The 18,357-nt window shown below is 44.7% G+C and overlaps 1 protein-coding gene across 3 annotated transcripts in view; it reads right to left on the bottom strand.

The window, feature by feature from the left end:
* Positions 1 to 3,574: 3,574 nt before the first annotated feature.
* UBE2H (ubiquitin conjugating enzyme E2 H) overlaps positions 3,575 to 18,357 on the bottom strand; it is a 101,147-nt gene continuing 86,364 nt past the window's right edge. For 2 of the 3 annotated variants that reach the window (XM_033432469.2, XM_049714513.1), the window contains exons 6-7: positions 14,044 to 14,172; positions 3,575 to 4,104 (exon numbers count right to left, since the gene is read on the bottom strand). In XM_033432469.2, the coding sequence (XP_033288360.1) occupies positions 3,899 to 4,104; positions 14,044 to 14,172 (335 nt within the window). In that variant the 3' untranslated portion in view covers positions 3,575 to 3,898. Of the gene's footprint in view, positions 4,105 to 4,882; positions 9,152 to 14,043; positions 14,173 to 18,357 lie in introns of those variants that run through there. The other variant, XM_004272203.4, reaches the window with a different exon arrangement.

The following is an 18,357-nucleotide window of genomic DNA, read 5'->3' as shown; positions in this document are numbered from 1 at the left end:
AGCAGAGAGGAGGGATGGTTAGATTCAGTGGGTGGCCGGGCAGTCTGAGGGGTGCACTTGTTCTGGCCGGGTTGCTCCCGAGGCCGTTCTCCGAAGTTCCTCAGCTCCTTTCATTTTCCAAGTCTGGTCTTAGAGCCTTCCAGGAATTCTGGGGCCCCGCCTTGACCTTCCAACAAGCCGCTGCTTACTTAAGCACTCTCATCTGTCGCTGGCCACCAGGAGCCACGGCCAAGGGGGCAGACAGGCTGGGAGGCTCTGGATCCTACTGAGACGGGCAAGGAGGGTCAAGGCCAGGGGAAGGGGGGGCGGGGGGCGGCCTCTGCGGCACTAATGGGGGACCCCGGGTGGGGCCCATGTCTCACGCTTGTGTTTGCGTGACCTCGTTGGTTTTCCTTCTGGCAACTGTAGGGCACCTCGGCAGGTCCAAGTGGTGTCTCCCGCGTGCGAGACGCTCGGAGGCCTCCGGGTCCCAACCGGGTCGGCTGGGCGGGCGCAGGGGCTGAAGGGCGGGGCCTCCCGGGAGCCAGGGCCGCAGCGCGAGACCTGCGCGCCTCCTGGTGGCGGAAGGGGGGGCGCGCTAAGATGGCCGGGGCTGGGCCGCGCCCCTCCGCGCCCGCCCCGGGCCCTTCGCCGCAGCCGGCTCGAGGAAGAGTCCCCAGACTCGTGGAGGAGCCACTTCCGTCCCCACAGGGGACACCTGCGAGCCCCCGGAGGGACTGTAGCGTGAGCTCGCGGGCTCTAGCCAGCAGCGCGCGGCGGGGCGCATGGTCGGGGCCGCCGTCGCGTCCTGGAAGCTACGCCCCCGGGCCGGGGGGCTGCGGCGGCTGGACCCAGAGGGTGCCCCCCCCCCACCAACCCCGGCCCCGATTCGCCCGCGGCCTGTGGGCTCTGCACGACCCCAGAACATTCCCTGCGGAGGGTGAGGTTATGGGTTCTGCGCCAGATCCCCCATAGAAGTCGCTTTTGTGGTTTATTTGCGTGTCCTAAAAATTCCTGCTCTACCTGGAGGCTTCCAGGGCTGCACCGTCCAGTAGGTGGCCACGACGAGCCACTTGTGGCTCTTGACCCGTGCCAGGTGGTGACTGAGGGACTGAATTTTTCATCTTATTTAATTATAATTAACTTAAATTTTAAAACAAGCAGTGTACATTTTTCTGTAACCCAACTTTATTTTGGTACGACTACGTGTTACCTTTAACGTTGAAAATGTAAGCGTCCAAATTGAGATGTGCTGTGTAAAATACACACTGGATTTCAAAGTTAGTACAAAATTGAGAATGCAAACTATCTCATTCATTTTTAAATAGTAATTACACACTGAAATAATATTTTGGATGGATTGAGTTAAACAAAACATTAATTTTGTTTTAAAAGAAATGTAGCTATTAGAAAGTTTTAATTATTTATGTAGATGGCATTCTATTTTTATATTTCTGCTCTAGGGGTTCAGTCTGAGTTTTATTTTCTGACTCCACTGCAGGGCCCAGAGGGTGGGGTCACTGCTATCAGTGGAAATGGGGATGTGTGTAGGGAAAGGCCCTGACCCTCAAGGACCAAGCCCACAGGGCCTCTGGGCAGGTCAGCCAGGCTCACCCGGTCAACCAGGAGGCATCTCGTAGGAGCCCCAGGTGGCAGGATGAGGCTCACACAGACACAGGTGCCCACAGCCCCAGTCGAGCATGGAAAGAACACTCATCTGTGGCCTGAAGATGTGGGTCCAGCATTGGCTGTGCCACGAACTCTGTGTGCCCAGGTGTATTGGCACCTCACAAGGAGTTAATGTGAAGGGGCCAAGTCCTGGTCCACTTCCAGAGGGGCTCGCAGGGCCAGTGTGAGGATCACAAGGGGAAGGCCTCTCCGGCCACCGCTGATGCTGGTTGTCTGCGGAGGAGGGCACTGTGGAAGACTTGTGATCACAAGTTTCTGGAATGCTGATTTGTTACCAGCACATAATTTTTTGAAATCTGTAGAAGAGCACCTTTTTTTTTTTGCGGTATGCAGGCCTCTCACGTTGCGGAGCACAGGCTCCGGACGTGCAGGCTCAGCGGCCATGGCTCACGGGCCCAGCCGCTCCGCGGCATGTGGGATCTTCCTGGACCGGGGCACGAACCCGTGTCCCCTGAATCGGCAGGCGGACTCTCAACCACTGCGCCACCAGGGAAGCCCGAAGAGCATCTTTTAAACGCTTTGTTCCACACTTTTACATGCACGTTAGTAGACTGTGGCAGGCACCTGATCCACTGTTTATAGAGCTGGAGAGAACAGAACTTAGGCTGAAGCTTCTCAAAGGGAGCTGCTAGCTCTGTGCTGGCTGATTTAGGTGGTAGGAGCCAAGGGAAGGGGAGCTGAGAGAGACCTGAAGGCCAAACCCTACCGGCTGTCCAGCAGCCCCTTCCCAGGTTAATTGTCAATGATGGGGCATCCAGAAGGGCCAAGTTTGTCTTTTAGGGAGCCCAGGTCTGTTCCTGCCACCCCCGTCATTTGACACCAGAAGCCAAGTTTGAGCCCCAAATAGCTCTGAGGAGCCCTGGCCCTTTTTCAAAATTAAACATCCTTCATTATAGACATATATGCGTCTACCCCGCCCCCCCCCCCAACACACACACACACAAAGTGAGAGGGGAAACACCCCTGTGTCTTTTACCTTCAAACATTAAATCCCTAGTAAGGGTAACTCTGCAGTTCTAAGAAGTTCTGGGTGCACAAACCCTACCATTGAGGCACTGGAGAGCAGGGTTGGCCCGAGGCAGACTGTCCCAGGCTCACTCGGGCATCAGAGTCCCTGAGAAGCCTGTGAGTTCCGCATAAGCAAAGCTGCTCAGTCTGCCAGGTGGCCCCCAGGCCTCCGCAGGTCCAAGGATTGTGGGAGCCAAACAAATCCTCTTTGCCCTCGTTCTAGGTAGGGAGCAGAAAACACCAGGGCCCAGTGTCATAGAAATTTATTCCCTGGGGTAGAGAGCAGCCTTCAGAGATAAGAAGAGCTTAAAGTAAGTAAAAGTTCTGGGGCTCTGAACCCATAACTTTCTGTTCCAGGACAATATGTTTCAGAAACCCTGCATCCCCCTTCTCAGGAAAGGGGCAGTGCCTCAGGCAGGCAGTGGAGAGCCACCTGCTGCTTGGGAAGCAGCTGGACTGAGGCTGAGAGGTAAGAGTGATGCTGGGAGAAATTACTGGTGGGGGAGGGACCCAAGCCCCACTGGATGCACTGAGATTCTTCATGGAATGTTTTTTTTTAAAATGAATTTATTTATTTATGGCTTTGTTGGGTGTTCGTTGCTGCGCGCAGGCTTTCTCCAGTCGCGGTGAGTGGGGGCTACTCTTCGTTGCGGTGCGCGGGCGTCTCATTGCTGTGGCTCCTCTTGTTGCAGAGCACGGACTCTAGGCGCACAGGCTTCAGTAGTTGTGGCGCTCAGGCTCAGTAGTTGTGGTGCACGGGCTTAGTTGCTCCGCAGCATGTGGGATCTTCTCGGAACAGGGCTCGAATCCGTGTCCTCTGCATTGGCAGGTGGATTCCCAACCACTGCGCCACCAGGGAAATCCCCCTCATGGGGTTTTTAAAAGCAGCTGCCTGCGTGAGATCAATAGGATGACTGTTCATGTGACCCATATATCTAATTCTTTCAGCTGGAAAATGGGTGCTCTAAATTCCCAAAGCTCTTTGGGTCCTAAAACTCTAACCTCTGGTCTTGAAACCTTGGTGTTTTTCAGGTTGATATAATATCCTCTCTCAGGATACTGAGTCCTATGGTATGGTTTCATTTCAGAGCCTGTATGGAGTTCTGAGTCACAAAGTGTCAGTCAGAACCTACTAGTTTAGGGACCACATGTTAGAGATGAACCTGAGGCCCACAGAGCTCAAGGCCGCACAGCTGGTTATCAGAAGAGATGGCACCAGGACTCACAGCACTGGTTCCATCCTTTGGTCCACTGTGACCATGGCTGAGGAGTTAGTGAAGACCAACAGCAAAGCCTTCTGTTGACTGTTTCGTTTCTGAGCACTGGAGGCAGCCACTGGAGGCGCTTGAGATGTCTGTTGGCAGGGTTCCTGGGTGGCCTTATTACCCTCCTCCTCTCTGGTAGATACAAAGCTGTGCCTACAGTCAACTACATCGGGATGCAGTGAGGAAAAAAAGGGAGTGTGGGGGAAATGAATAAGGAGAAGAAAACAGTGGAAGAGAGTTGGGGGAATGAGGGCATGTGACCAAAGGACAACTTTTCCCTTTGTCTAAAGGGTCTTCTAACTAAATCCAGCAAAAGTAAATAGACTAATGAAGCAACATCGCCACCTTGTGGCAGATGAGGACATATGCTTTTAGAAAGGAACTGAAATGTTGGGCTAATGCAGTGATCAGCTTCAGAAGCAACACCCACCGCTTTCCCCCTTCCTTGTTGAGGCAGACCAGCCCCAGCAGGAAGCTGTACTGTCTGTGAACTCCAGACCAAGTGGGTACCCTTTGCTCAGCATTAGTTAACAGGGTCTAGAGGTTTGGGCTGAACAGCAACACAAGAGCCATACCTGTTGATCCACATGGGGGTAGGCGGGGTCCTCCAGGCTACAGGACTTCACAGAACAGATGGCTTTTCAAGGCTCTGGTAGAGAAGCCTCAGAGCCAGCCCTGTTTATAGCCAGCAGTCACCTGCCACTCCAGGTATAGGGGTAGGGCTCTTGTAGGCAGGGCCTCTCAGTTACTACTGCCTACATATGACAATCCCTTCCCAAACTAACCCAGTCACCTGCCTCGTAAGAGAGTCTCAGTTAAAAAAAAAAAAAAAGCAAGCCATCGTCTGCTGCTCAGAGGAGCCGGATGAGTAGGGAGGGTGTTCTAAAATATCGGGCTTAGTAATCATGGGGGCTATTATCTTATTGATCAAGGTCCAGCCATTTGCCAAGGTATATACACATTTTATTTAAAAAAGTTTACAGTTTTCATTATACACAACTATTAAGAGGTTATAGTCAGAGGAGGCATTTGTCCTGTTGACAGAAGTGCCCACTAGATCATCACAATGCAAGGTAAAAGGTGGAAGGGAGGAGAGGGGGCAAGGAAAAAATAAGTGATAAAAAGCTTAGATTTCAATTAAGGGCTGGTAAGTCCCTTTTATCTCTTCAAGTATCACACAATATGTACCAAATACAATCAGTAAATAATGGCCATTTCTTCCCAAGCCCACGGCCAAGATGAATATTTGCTGAATTAAGAGTCCTGGCCCTTCCTCAGGTGAGTGGAGAAACTGCATACCTGAGGGTTTACTCTCCCTTCCCCCCAAGGGGCCTCCACTCCATTCAGTCCCTAATGGAATCACCAAGGTGTTCAGTGGCCAGAGAAAATATGAACATGGATTCAGAAGTCCAAAGAAATGCAGGTCTTTGAGCTCAATCAGAAATGATTTCAGTCAACAAGGCTGTGAACCCAGTCAGGAAGTTGGTGAGATGAATAAAACTCTAACTTTTGTTAATGGCTTTCACTTTTCTAATTGAGTCCCTAGAACACAGAAGGGTCACATGCCATTTAAAGTCAAACACTAGTTCCCAGAAAGTTGGTATCTAACAACTTCACCACGGGGGCTAGCAGAGGATCTGTCTTTCATGATTCTCAGCCATCCCAATAGGAGGCCTAATAAAAAGCAAGTGTCAGGCCAAGGCCAACTAGGGCTTCAGGGAGCCTTGTGAGGGAAAAAATTCCTTCGAGGGGAGACACTCTTCTGGAGCTTAGATCAGCCAGTTGGCAATTAGAACAGCTTTTGGAGTGGAAGAAAAACGTTAGGTACTGGAGAGAGATATGGCAACTTCTGATAATTATCTCACTAGTATAAAACGCTGGTTGAAACTGCACAGCAACCTCAAGTAGCGCGATACAACTGAAGACAAAAGAGCAAATACGCCAGTGTCTAGGTTGGCTACCTTAAAACGCAACCCACGAGGCCCCGGTGCTGGGGCGGCTGGAGGGTAGCGGATTGCAGGCTGCTGTGGTGCAGCCATCTTGCTTGTTGGTGTTTGGCGAGAGCTGGAGCTCAGTCATTTGAACAGGGGCAAAGAATGGCTTGTGCTGGTAAACCACAAGGCAGGATTTCAAAAATGATGGGTACTAAAGAAGGGAAGGGAAGGGAAGGGAAACTGCCAGAAGCAGCTCTGACCTACCACCACCACCTTTAAAAGCAATAATGTGCAGCCTTTCTGAGGGGCTCTGAATGCTTCTCTGAGTGTTATGATGGGACAACGTGGAAAAGCTTTTGGTGTCATACCACCCCCTGCTCCAGACTCACTCTACCATCTACTACTGGGGGCCCAGAGTCCTCAGAATCACAGCCAGGCCCTCTTCCAGCTTCCTCTCCTACTCCTACCTCTCCCAGGCACAGGGAAGGGACGAAAAGTTAGTGTAAGAAGGGATTCTGTTCAACACATCAAAAGTCAATTTCCAAGTGGAGAGGAAAAGCTCCACACAGAGCCAAGAACATGCATGGGATCAAGGTTAGTGCCCAAAAAGGACAGACTTGCACAGAATGAGAGGGTACAGTGTGATCTGAGCAGCAATTTCCAGGAGCTTCCAGTGCTAGCAGAGAAGCCTAGTTACACCTTTATCACACAGACTTGGATGGGCGTGCACACACGTGCATACACACTGTAGCCATACTCAGATCTGCTTCTTAACCCCTGCAACCTCCAACAAATCTTCATTTGGAAATTCTGCACCAACAGATTCCTAGTGCTGGAGTTCTCGATCACAGGCAAGCTGATGTCTTTTGGTTAGAGAAACATGGATTTAGTCAGGGAGCAGAGCTGTGGCACTGCTCACATACATCCCTAAACTTGGTTCTACTAGTTTTTGTTTTTGTTTTTTGACAAGATTAAAAGCAATTATTATCTGGACATTATTTTCTTTGAAAGGTAATTAGAACACTATTGTTTATACAATATTGAAAAAATACAGTTTTTTATTGTTTGAACTCAAATCACCACCCAGCACTTTAAGCCTACCCTAAGTCGCACCTACAAATAACGGTTATAGCACAAGCAAACTGCTAATTCAGCAGGTAAGCAAGTTAGACAGTGCCAGCAGAGACCCTCCCTCCCCCAAAGTAATGAGAAGACAACGTGCTAGATAAGAGTTAAAGTACTCCATTACATGTTAAATAGTTAATACTACCCTTCCAACAAGCCACAAATGCTAGATAGATAACTCAGTACGGTTAACTAACCACAGCCCTACATAACTGCACTTTTAATTTTTTTTTTAAAAAAGAAAACCTTTTGCTTCATGCCCGTAATTAACATAAAATAAGTAAATTCTTTGTTTTTTATTTAGGAAAATAATCATGCTAAAAACAAGTTGTACTTTATATAGATTTTCAAAGAAAAGATTGTGCTTTTTGAATAAAAAAGATAGGGTATCTTCAATCTCATTGACTCAAATTTTGTGGAATATAGCACTTATAAACTAAAAACACACAGAGAGAAGGATTAAATTATCCCAGTAGGACATTCAAAAATCATCTCGAGAAGATTTCAGGATTGGCTAATTTTGCTATTGTCCTACTGGTTGTGTCAACCACCCCCCCACCCCCCCCACCAGCTAATGTCTGAAGTTCTCCAAATTCAGCAGGCAACACTCAGATCTGAAAGAAACTCTGCCAGCAACCTGGACATATGGTTAGCTGAGTAAACATTTGATTAGCAGGCATTTAAACTGATTTCCTCTTAACACATACAGGAGAGAAAATTCTCTTCCTTCAAAACCTGTTCTACATCATATTTCTGAATCCTTTCCTCCTATTCAGTCTCACTCTGAAAAAAAAAAAAAGCTGTTTTTCCCATGTAGAGTCACTTTGGGTACAAGAACCTTTATTTGTTCCAATTATTACTCATTTTAAATTTAGAATGTGAGTTGGGTCTAAAATACCTATTTCCCACTCCCACGAGCAGACGATGATCAGGCTGCTGCCAAGAGCAGCAGCAGAAGGGAAAACAAAATCAAAACCTGAATGAGAGTACCCAGGAGTCACAGCCACCAGAAGGGTCTTCTTCCCAAGTCTAATGGTCCACTGAGTGGCTGTCCAAGGAGGAGGCCATCTCTTGGTAGGTGAAGATTAAATTTGCAACCTAAGCACAATGCACACACACCAAAAAGAAAAAAAAAAAACCAAACCCCACAACCATCCTCAAATATAAAGCTCTGAGTCCAGGGTAGCAGTCTCACAGTGGCCAACAATAGGATGAGGATGTGACTCTGCACGTGTTGGATGAGAGGAAACATCTTCCCAGTCACTTTTCTCTTCCTGTCCTATCCTCTCAAAAAACAGGTCTGGATTACAAATTCTACCCCCAAGAAAAAGAATCAGATTCAGAAAACATTTCCAAAAGGTTCTCCAAAGCAAAACACTTGTGGCTGCAGGGCCTGGTAGTGAGAAGGGCAGGAATCTACATATAAAAATGTACTTAAAATCCAAGTCAAAAAAATTATTAGCTCCCTGTTTTATACTGTTACTCCACAGAAATGGGGCCACCTAGGATGCACAGGAAGAAGCAGCTCTGATTCTGACATGGCTGGCTCTAAATGCTCCCAAGCAGGGCTTTTCCTCCCCAATTTCTTCCTTTCCAGTTTGAAAAAGTACTATTCTATCTTCACATCCAAGAGCTGGTTGGTTTGGTTTGTTTCTTTGGAACCGTCAATAAAAGAAGCAACTTTTTCCTGTTATTTTTACTCATGTCTATCTATCAGAGCGGCTGTTTCTTTTGACAGTTCAGTAGCACACAGGCTGACTTGGCTAAATGGACTTATGAATGCATGCATTCGGACCGCATATTGCTACCAAAATGGAATGTGGGAATATGCTATGCACCTCAGGTTGAGAAATGACCAAGAAATCAAGATCTAAAGGGTGATATATAATATATATATATCAATGCTATTATTCATAAAAACCTTGTTTAGTAATAAAAAAAATTGCTTTGTTTAAATATGAATATTATAGTCTGCTTCTCATGGTTAGGAAATAATAGTCTTTCTGAAAAGCAGGTGCTTTTTTTACTACAACTCCATATCCTGGGCCTCATCTTCCGAAAAGTCAGACATAGAACTCTCCGATGAGCTGTCTCCGGTGCCCTCTTCCTGTTCTTTCAGTGCCTCCTCTGTTGCATATTTCTGGATGTACTCTGCACAGGGGGTTGGGATAAAAAAAACACAAGGATAGTGAGCAGGCAGGCATGTGCTTCAGCGACCCCAAAGCTGGCAAGTCCCAGGGAGGTTCAAGCTTTCCCTATTCGGTTTGGGAAGTAGGGAACAGACAATGACAAAGATGACAGTTATTATAGTCACTAAAGCTAAGGGGAAAATTGTGCAGGGAGGTGTCTTTGGAGTTTATGCATTTCACCCTCTTAGTAAGAGAGGCAAATTTGAACACTTGATTTGCAGGGGAACAGATACACTGCACCACCATGCTAGATCTTCTTTGGGCCATTACCTCCCACGTGGATGTGTAGAAGACAGCAGAGCACCCTGGGCCTCGCCTGCAAGGCTCAGGAAGGTCGGCAGACGTCCAGGACAGTGTCTGGGGTTAACCAGGCCCCAGTTTTCCAGCCAGGGCGCTCCCACTCTCTCCTTGTTGCCTACTGATATGGCTGCACTCCTCCAAACTTGATGGACAGGGGAAATGTAAACCTCACATTTTCTTTTACTTTCTATGTTAATAAAACTATTCTCCCCCCAGATAGAACAGGACTAGTTATGATTCCATAGTAACTTATAAGGAAATCCCCCATCATTTTTAGATTTGCAGTTATATAATTACAGTCAGCCCAAATCTATTATTTTAGAAATAGATTTTAGTCTAAACAGATCCTGCCTGTCAGGTTTTTGAAGCAGCTGGTGAAGACAGTCTCTCAATCTGCTCAGGAATGAGCTGCTACCTGGGGACACAGCTAGCCTGAGTGACTTTACCACCTATTAATTTATTTACCTGAAGATTTATGATGCTATAGCCTAGGCTGTAGCTGCTAGCTGAAAAAAATGTTAAGAACTGCTGAATACACAATTAAACGTTTTCCTAAAACTCTAGGTGCAGATGGTTTTTCAAGTAAGTAGCCTACACACAATATGAAAAGACAGGACAGAATCCTATCCAGAAAAACACATCCTCACGTCTGAATGCTTTGTTTTTCCTCCTATGGAGTTGCAGGGACTAGAAGAGAAGGTATATGGGCCAAGTCTGAATGATGCAGTGCAGGGCCAGCTAAGATTATTTTCTATATTTTCTATATTTTCAAAGGGCTGTTAAAAAGGAAGAAAGAAAGAAAGAATGAGTATGTGACAGAGACCATATGTGGCCAAATCTGGGCCTTTACAGAAAAAGTTTGCAGGCTTCTGACTTACACCCCTACAGATTCATTGGAGCAAAATTTTATGCTGAGATAATGAGATTTCAAAAGCCCCTGGCTAGGTAGGAACTTGCCTTCATTTTTTTGAGAGTGAGAGAAATGTTTACTGAAGTCTTAGAAATTGTATTTTTATTCTCTATTGGGTTGGCTACTTTTTCTTCCTTTGTAGAAAGAAGTTGCTGCACTTTGGCACTGCTCTTGGACACTGTAAGTCGACACTATCAGCCTTCTTCAGTATATTCAAGGAGACCAATGTGTATTAAGTGCTTACTGGGATAAGGCCTTTCAGGAGATAGAAAAATGAAGAGCAAGGTCACTAATGAGCAGGAAACACAGACAAAGATAAAACAGTTAGGGGGTTAAGTGCCATCAATGGGAAGCAGGAGGAAGGGACTGTGGCTCCTGAGAGCCAGGAAGGCAGTATCTGCACTGACCCTTGAAGCAGCTCTGGCAGCTGCAGCATAGGAGACGCCACTCCAGGGGAAAGGCATAGACAGCCTCGCCGAAGCACAGGGGAGAAGGAAGTGGCTGGGATATTAAAACACATTAAGAGAGAACTATATTTGTTTTCTTTCTTTTAAAAAATCTGAAGCAAGTAAGGCAAAATGTACAGGTTTTGCTACAGTTGGGTAGTGGGTACGTAGTTAAGTCACTTTGTTTTTCTGTATGGTTGAAAACTTTCCCTGAAGAACTAAGGAAGCAGATACAGTTGGGTATCTAAAATTCATCCAATTTGTGCGTTACATATTGATATATTTAGAGGAGTAAAGGCAAAGATGTAGATCACACACAGTAACAGAGAGCCCTGAATGGCAGGCTAAGATGCCACTCAGGGAAGGTTTTTGAGAAGTGACATATCTTTAGACAGCTCCAACGGTGCCCCATCCTACAGACAGTCCAATATTTCTTTTTTCTTTTTTTTTGCGGTACGCGGGCCTCTCACTGTTGTGGCCTCTCCCATTGCGGAGCACAGGCTCCGGACACGCAGGCTCAGCGGCCATGGCTCACGGGCCCAGCCGCTCCGCGGCATGCGGGATCTTCCCAGACCAGGGCACGAACCCGTGTCCCCTGCATCGGCAGGCGGACTCTCAACCACTGCGCCACCAGGGAAGCCCAATAATTTACAAGATAAAATAGCACCAACTAAATATGAATCATGTTCACGGTAAGAAAGGTTACGTACACTGACCTCAGATGTCAGGCGTGGAAACTGACTACCTGGAGGGGATTATCTAAAGCGGTAAGGGGTGAATTAGCTCCCTAACGGGTGGGGGAAGGAGAGAGGGGCCGAAGGACCCAAATCTTATGAGAATGATCACGTTTAGGAATAGAACGAGAAAAATTTTCAGAAAGGTAAGGGGTAAAATACCAAAGCTGCAGAGAGGAAAATGGGTCATGAGAAAAATCCAAATGATTAAGAAGACAGGAGGACTTTCCTGGTGGTGCAGTCGTTAAGAATCCTCCTGCCAATGCAGGGGACACAGGTTCGAGCCCTGGTCCAGGAAGATCCCACATGCTGCGGAGCAACTAAGCCCCTGTGCCACAACTACTGAGCCTGTGCTCTAGAGCCTGTGAGCCACAACTACTGAGCCTGCACGCCTAGAGCCCGTGCTCCACAACAGGAGAAGCCCCTGCTCGCCGCAACTAGAGAAAGCCTGCATACAGCAGTGAGACCAATGCAGCCACAAAAAAAAAAAAAAAAAAAGAGGAGAGAGGAGGGGAAACAAACAGCAGGACTCCTAAAGGAGTCCACAGAAACAGATAAAGGCTTCCGACATGGGGATACCTTTGAGTATGGGGGTGGTGGGTAACCAGGAAGAGAAGGAAGACCAACAGTGCTAGGAGGAAGGATAAATGGAGAACAAGATCATGTTGGTGGGGGGACTGGGTCTGAGAAATAAGATCTCTTATTTCCTGTAGGAAGAAACAAAGAAAAGATTGGCGGGGGCGGGGGGGGGGCCGATATATATAAAGGTAGGAAGCTGGGGTGAGCTCAGGTCTGATAGTCATGATCTTCTCAGATTACTAAGGAAGTGATAGCCAACACTAATGTTTCAGAAATCTAGAGCCCCCTAAGCTAGAGCTTGCTGTTCAAAGATAAAAACGTAGGTTAGGTTCCTTTTGTAACTGGGACTATAACAGATATGTACTAAAACAGGAATAGTGTTAAATAGAGGCATAATGAATACAAGAACTATAGAAATATGCTCTGCACAGAGATATCTGTGGGTTGCAAACACTGTTAAGTGATTCTTATGTCAAAGTAAGACAGTCTCATAACAGAATTTTATCTGGTTAAAAATGAAATACATGTTTTCTTGAATTATGTTTCTTTGGCTATGTCTGGTTACATAAATTAGATATTAATTTGCAAAGCACCTGAGACCTAAGTAAGTTAATTAGAGTAGATTTATTTTTACTTTATCTCAACAAAAAGTACCAAACAATACCCTAAGAGACCAGGGAAGAATGAGAAGACGAAGAAAAGGAAAAACTACTGTTCAACAAATAGGCCCAGATGCTCACATCCTGTCTCATACTTTCATATTTAAGAGTGAAGACCTATGCATTCTGGGCTCTCATAAATTATTTCTACTGCCATCTCCTGCAAATGTACTCATAGGGGCTATACACTTTGCAGAAGCTCATGTTCTGAGCTGCTGTGCAGATGAACGAGTCAAGCTAAAAACTGGGTAAATACCAATGCCTGCCATTTGTTAAGAAGAGTAGGCCTATTTTCATGGACTTTGAACTCCTCTCCTTTCTGGTGGAACTTTATGTATCTAGACTTTTCACTATGAAAGTTCTCAAACATACACAGAGGTAAAAGGACAACGTGGTGAATGCTGGTAACCCTGTGTGTAGCTTTAGCTGTTCTTTCACAACCACATTTTCATTTTAATGAAATTCGTGTCCCATTAGCCTGTAAACTGAGAATGGGAAAACAGGATCCTAAATCTTAAAGGATGAGCTAACTAGTGCTACCACCATTTGCACATTTCTAAACTTTAATAGCACATTTTAAGTTTTAATAGAAAAATCCATAGCACCAGGGCACTGGGGCCAGGTATCTGCAGTAGAAATGTGCCTTAGATGTAAACTTCCCCAAATGTAAGCAAATCAGTATGGGACCAAGAAAAGAAGCCAGTTGGGTAATTTTTATTCAACAGGTAAAATGATATAATAAAACAAAGTCTAAAGATGAATTTGGTAATTATTTCCCAACTCCCAAAGTTAACTGCTGTCCTGAAGGGCCAGGATGATTCCATTTATAAACCAATGTGAGACTATGCCTTTCAATTAATACTTTACTCTCCAGTCCAATTTTCTAATTTTCTAAGACAAGAGGAAGCAAATGAAAGCAAAGGTTCTTTCATATAGGGGGTCACAGGGATTTCTGGCAGGGTTATGTCTACTTACCACCCAACTAATAAGTCACCCATTTCCTCATCTTTCCTTTTTTGCTTTCTCTCTCCTTTCTTGCTGAAACCTCCAGCTTTCTAAAGGTGTCTCTGACCCTTGAACCTACAGAGGCTAGTGAGCTCTGCTCTGGCCCACAGCTGTCTCTTTTTAGGCCTGAGAAAAATTACGAGTAACTAAGAAGGGCTTTTAACGATCAAAACCTAACAGACTTAAGTTCTTCTGTCTCAAGGCTAAGCTATTTGCCTTACCTTTAATTTTCTGCTTGTATTCTTCTGGTCGATGGAGGTACATAGCTGCAGCGTCACCATTGAGAGGATCTATGGGGTTGGGATAGGCCAACAACTGGGGCAGGAAGGACTCAAATATATTGGTAAGATCTGAAAAACAAGCAAGAAATATATCATGCATGGAACAAGCAAGTTCACCTAAAATTCACTTGAATTCAGTAGTCAACATATTTAACTACACTGATATTTTTTCATAAAACAGTGCTCCATTACATGTGACTTATATATTCCTTTCAATACCAATTTTTAAATTTAATTTTAATTTGAAGAACCAGGTACACTTGGTATTCTCTTTGAAAGGCAACTGTCCCAATTCGAATTCACTCCACTCTGTAAACTGAGATTTTAGAAATACTACATGGTTTATTAAAACTTGTACCCCAATACTGTACAGCACTCTACATTCTTACAAAGCAAGCAGTTAATTTCTTAACATCGCCATTTTCTACAGCTTTGAAAATCCCCACTCTGAAAGTATTCAAGCACCAGATCTTAAAAGAACTGAATACAATTATATAAGCCTTGACATTTAATTCAATTCTCCTAACTTCTAATGGAGGTAAATATAACCAGCTTTTTAATTATTCTAGGTAATGAGGGTAGGAACCTATATGCATCACTTAAAATCATAATCATAAGACAGATAAGTGCCAATTCACTGCTTTTATTAATAATCATTTTAATAAACATTAACAACTCCCTTCTTACTAGATTCAGCACAAGGTGCTGGGTGCACATCTACATACACAGCAAAAACAACAAAAACCCTGCAGTTACCTAGTGTTTTAAAAAGGAAGTAGGGCTTGAAAACCTGTAAAATAAACCACACATCCACATAACTTCAGAGATGCTCTAACTTCCATTCTATTCACTGCTCAGTTAGCAGACAGTGAACTGTGGAACCTTAGCGCTTCCATCTCTCTGCCCACTCTAGTTACTCAACATGTTTTATAAAAAACATTTCTGTTTCAAGAGGGAATGCTAAAGTATAGTAGCATAGAAACTACTCTTCAATTTATTCTGCTTTTCTAATGGATTTTGTTTTAGAGTGAGTGCTCTCATGCAGTATTGTAAGTGAATGTTTTGTCAAGCCATGTCACTTTAGATTAATGATTCTCAGCCAGGGGTGATGTTGCTTCCCAGCGGCCACTTGGCAATGTGTAGAGAAATTTCTGGTTGTCACAACCGGGTGGGGGAAGGTGCAGGGGTGCCACTAGCATCTACTGGACAGAGGCCAGGGATGCTGCTAAACATCCTACAACACAATGCACAGGACAGCCCTTCACAACAAATAATTATCTGGGACCAAAATGTCAATAGTGCTGAGGTTGAGAAACCCTGGTCTAGATAAAAGGGGTCAGCAAACTTTTTCGTAAAGGGCCAGAGTAAATACTAATTTAGGCTTGGTGGGCCACATCTGGTCTGTCACAGCTACTCAACATTCAGCCCTGCCACTAGCACAGAAGCAGCCATAAATAATAGATAAACAGATGGGTGTGGCTGTGTTCCAATAAAACTATATACAAAATCAGGCAGCCAACGTTTGCTGACCTCTGCTCTAGAAAATCCTATGAGAAGCAGATCATCCTTGTCACTATAAGGTAAAAAAACTGAGCAGTCAAAAAAAACCTAGAGCTGTACTATTCAACAGAACTTTCTGCAATGATGATAATGATCTGCATCTGCTACCAATATGGTAGCCATGTGGCTACTAAGCATGTGAAATATAGCTGGTTTGACTGTGAGGACTAAATCTTTCATCTTTAATTCTAATTAATTTAAATTTAAATAACTACGTGTGGCTAGTAGATCCCATATTGGACCACTCAGGTCTACAGAGTGATATATGGACTGTGCTGGCTGTACTTCATGACAGCCAGCACAGTCCTATCCTCATGCACCAGATACTAACACAGAGCAGGTTTACCTTCAACCCCGAGTTAGGGACTTGGTATTACTGATAAGGCCAACTTTCCAAAGAACCACATTAAAGTAAAATTCCCACGTACCAGGAAACAAATGCAGAGATCCTTAATCAAAAAAGCAAAACAAAAATGATCTTCCAACATAACCCCAACCATCTGTGGCAGGATTTTCACTGCTGTTTTACATATATATATTTTAAAGGAAGCAACATATTTAACAAACCAATAACTATTCATGGTACAAAATCATTGAAACTATTTGTAAAGGCTAAGGGACAGAGAAAAATGCTTATGTTCTAATGCTGAATAGAGAAAGTCTGTAAAATATTATGTTCTCTAGAATTACAATGATGTACACAGTATGATGCATAAAAATATTTTTTAAAAGTTATGCATAAGAATATTTTAAAAGTTATGTTGGACTTCCCTGGTGCTCCAGTGGTAAAGAATCTGCCTTCCAATGCAGGGAACACAGGTTCAATCCCTGGTCAGGGAACTAAGATCCCACATGCCGTGGGGCAACTAAGCCCGTGCACTGCAACTATCGAGCTTGAATGCCTCAACGAGAGAGCCCGTGTGCTGCAAACTACAAAGCCCATGCACTCTGGAGCCCACACGCCACAACTAGAGAGAGAAAACCCGCAGGCCACAACTAGAGAGAAGCTCGAGTGCCACAACGAAGAGACCATGCACTGTAATGAAGGATCTCACAGGCCTCAATGAAGATCCTGCGTGCCCCAGCTAAGACCTGACATAGCCAAAAAAAAAAAAAAAAAAAAAAAAGGAAAAATTAAAAGTAAATAAAAATTTTAAAAAAGTTATGTCAAAGCAAAAGGCTTGTATTTTCACACTTCAAATGACACTTTACTTTTTTTGCCTTTAAAAATAGTATTTGCATATAAATGTGTCCTTTCTACTTTTGCATATGTTTGAAACATTTAATAAAACATGGAAAGTCTGAAAAAAATTTTCCTCTCTTTATCCTTAAGTGGGTGGGTTATCAAGGCAATGGTAGAAAATGCTAAAAGGTAAGCAAATTAAGAAGAAAAGAGGTGTGAACCCCAAGTTTTACAAACTGAACATGATCCCAAAGCAGAGTTACAGTAACACTAATAATAGTAACAGTAATAGTAATGGCAGCAAGAGTTTACACTTACACAGCCCTTACTACAAGCCAGGCCCTGTAAACACTTTACATATACACTTTTTTTTTTTTTTTTTTCCCGGTACGCAGGCCTCTCCCGTTGCGGAGCACAGGCTCCAGACGCGCAGGCCCAGCGGCCATGGCTCACGGGCCCAGCCACTCTGCAGCACATGGGATCCTCCTGGACCGGGGCACGAACCCGCGCCCCCTGCATCGGCAGGCGGACTCCCAACCACTGCGCCACCAGGGAAGCCCCTATATACACTCTTAATTTCACTACAGCCAGTGAGGTAGGTACCATTACTATCTCCATTTTGCATATGGGGAAAATGAGGCACAGAGAGGTTAGGTAACTTGTCCAAGGGGCTGGGTTTCAAACCTGGGCTTATGCACTACACTGCTTCTGTTAGTGGATGAAAGGAACACTGTCTCAACCATGATGGCAAAAGCTCCCCACATCTCTGCATCAAACTGTATACCCTCAGAAATGGCCACCCTCCTCCCCAAAGTTTTTCTTTCTCACATGTTCAAGGCCAACAGGATGGTCTCTAAGCAGAGAATGTTCAGGAGTAAACTGGGGGCCTCTCCTGCCACATCAGCATTATTGGTGCTGCCCCCAAAAGATTAACAGCTGAATGTTCCTATCAAACAACAAAAAACTTGAAAAAAAAATAAAGTGCAGGTTTTAAGTTCAGAAGCACTTCAGGACTTGAGAAATATTGCAGACAACATGTCTCATAACTAGGTGTTTCATGTGTTCCAGGAAAAGATTTTATACCCCTCACCATTACTTTTAAGTTTTTCAAGCTACCAATAAGTGGCTTTGCCTATGTATTTGTTCCAAACAAATAAAAGAACCCTCAATTAAAAAAAAAAAAAAGAACGCTCAATTATTGGTTTCTCCTTTCCTGTGTCTACTGTCTTCCGACATCAACATACTTTTGATCCATTTTACAGATGTGCTGAGTCACACCTCTAAAACAGAAGAGCAGGAAAGGAAAAGTACGCAGCCCAGTTTTGGGTAAAGATGACAGCTTTTGAAGGCCAGGATGTTGTTGCCATGGCCATTTTAAAGCAGTAAAGTATTCCTGAAAGTGGCTAACAGAATGACTACCATTGAGAGGTTCCTCCCCAAAGAAATATCTCTCAAACATGCAGATGTGCACAAAATCTTCTTTCAAGATAAATATTCTAGCAGAAGAGACA

This window comes from Orcinus orca, chromosome 9 (genome assembly GCF_937001465.1).
Source record: "Orcinus orca chromosome 9, mOrcOrc1.1, whole genome shotgun sequence".
Classification (NCBI taxonomy): Eukaryota; Metazoa; Chordata; class Mammalia; order Artiodactyla; family Delphinidae; genus Orcinus; species Orcinus orca.
The sequence above is the reverse complement of the archived record's forward strand: the minus strand, read 5'-3'. Positions and strand labels throughout refer to the sequence as shown.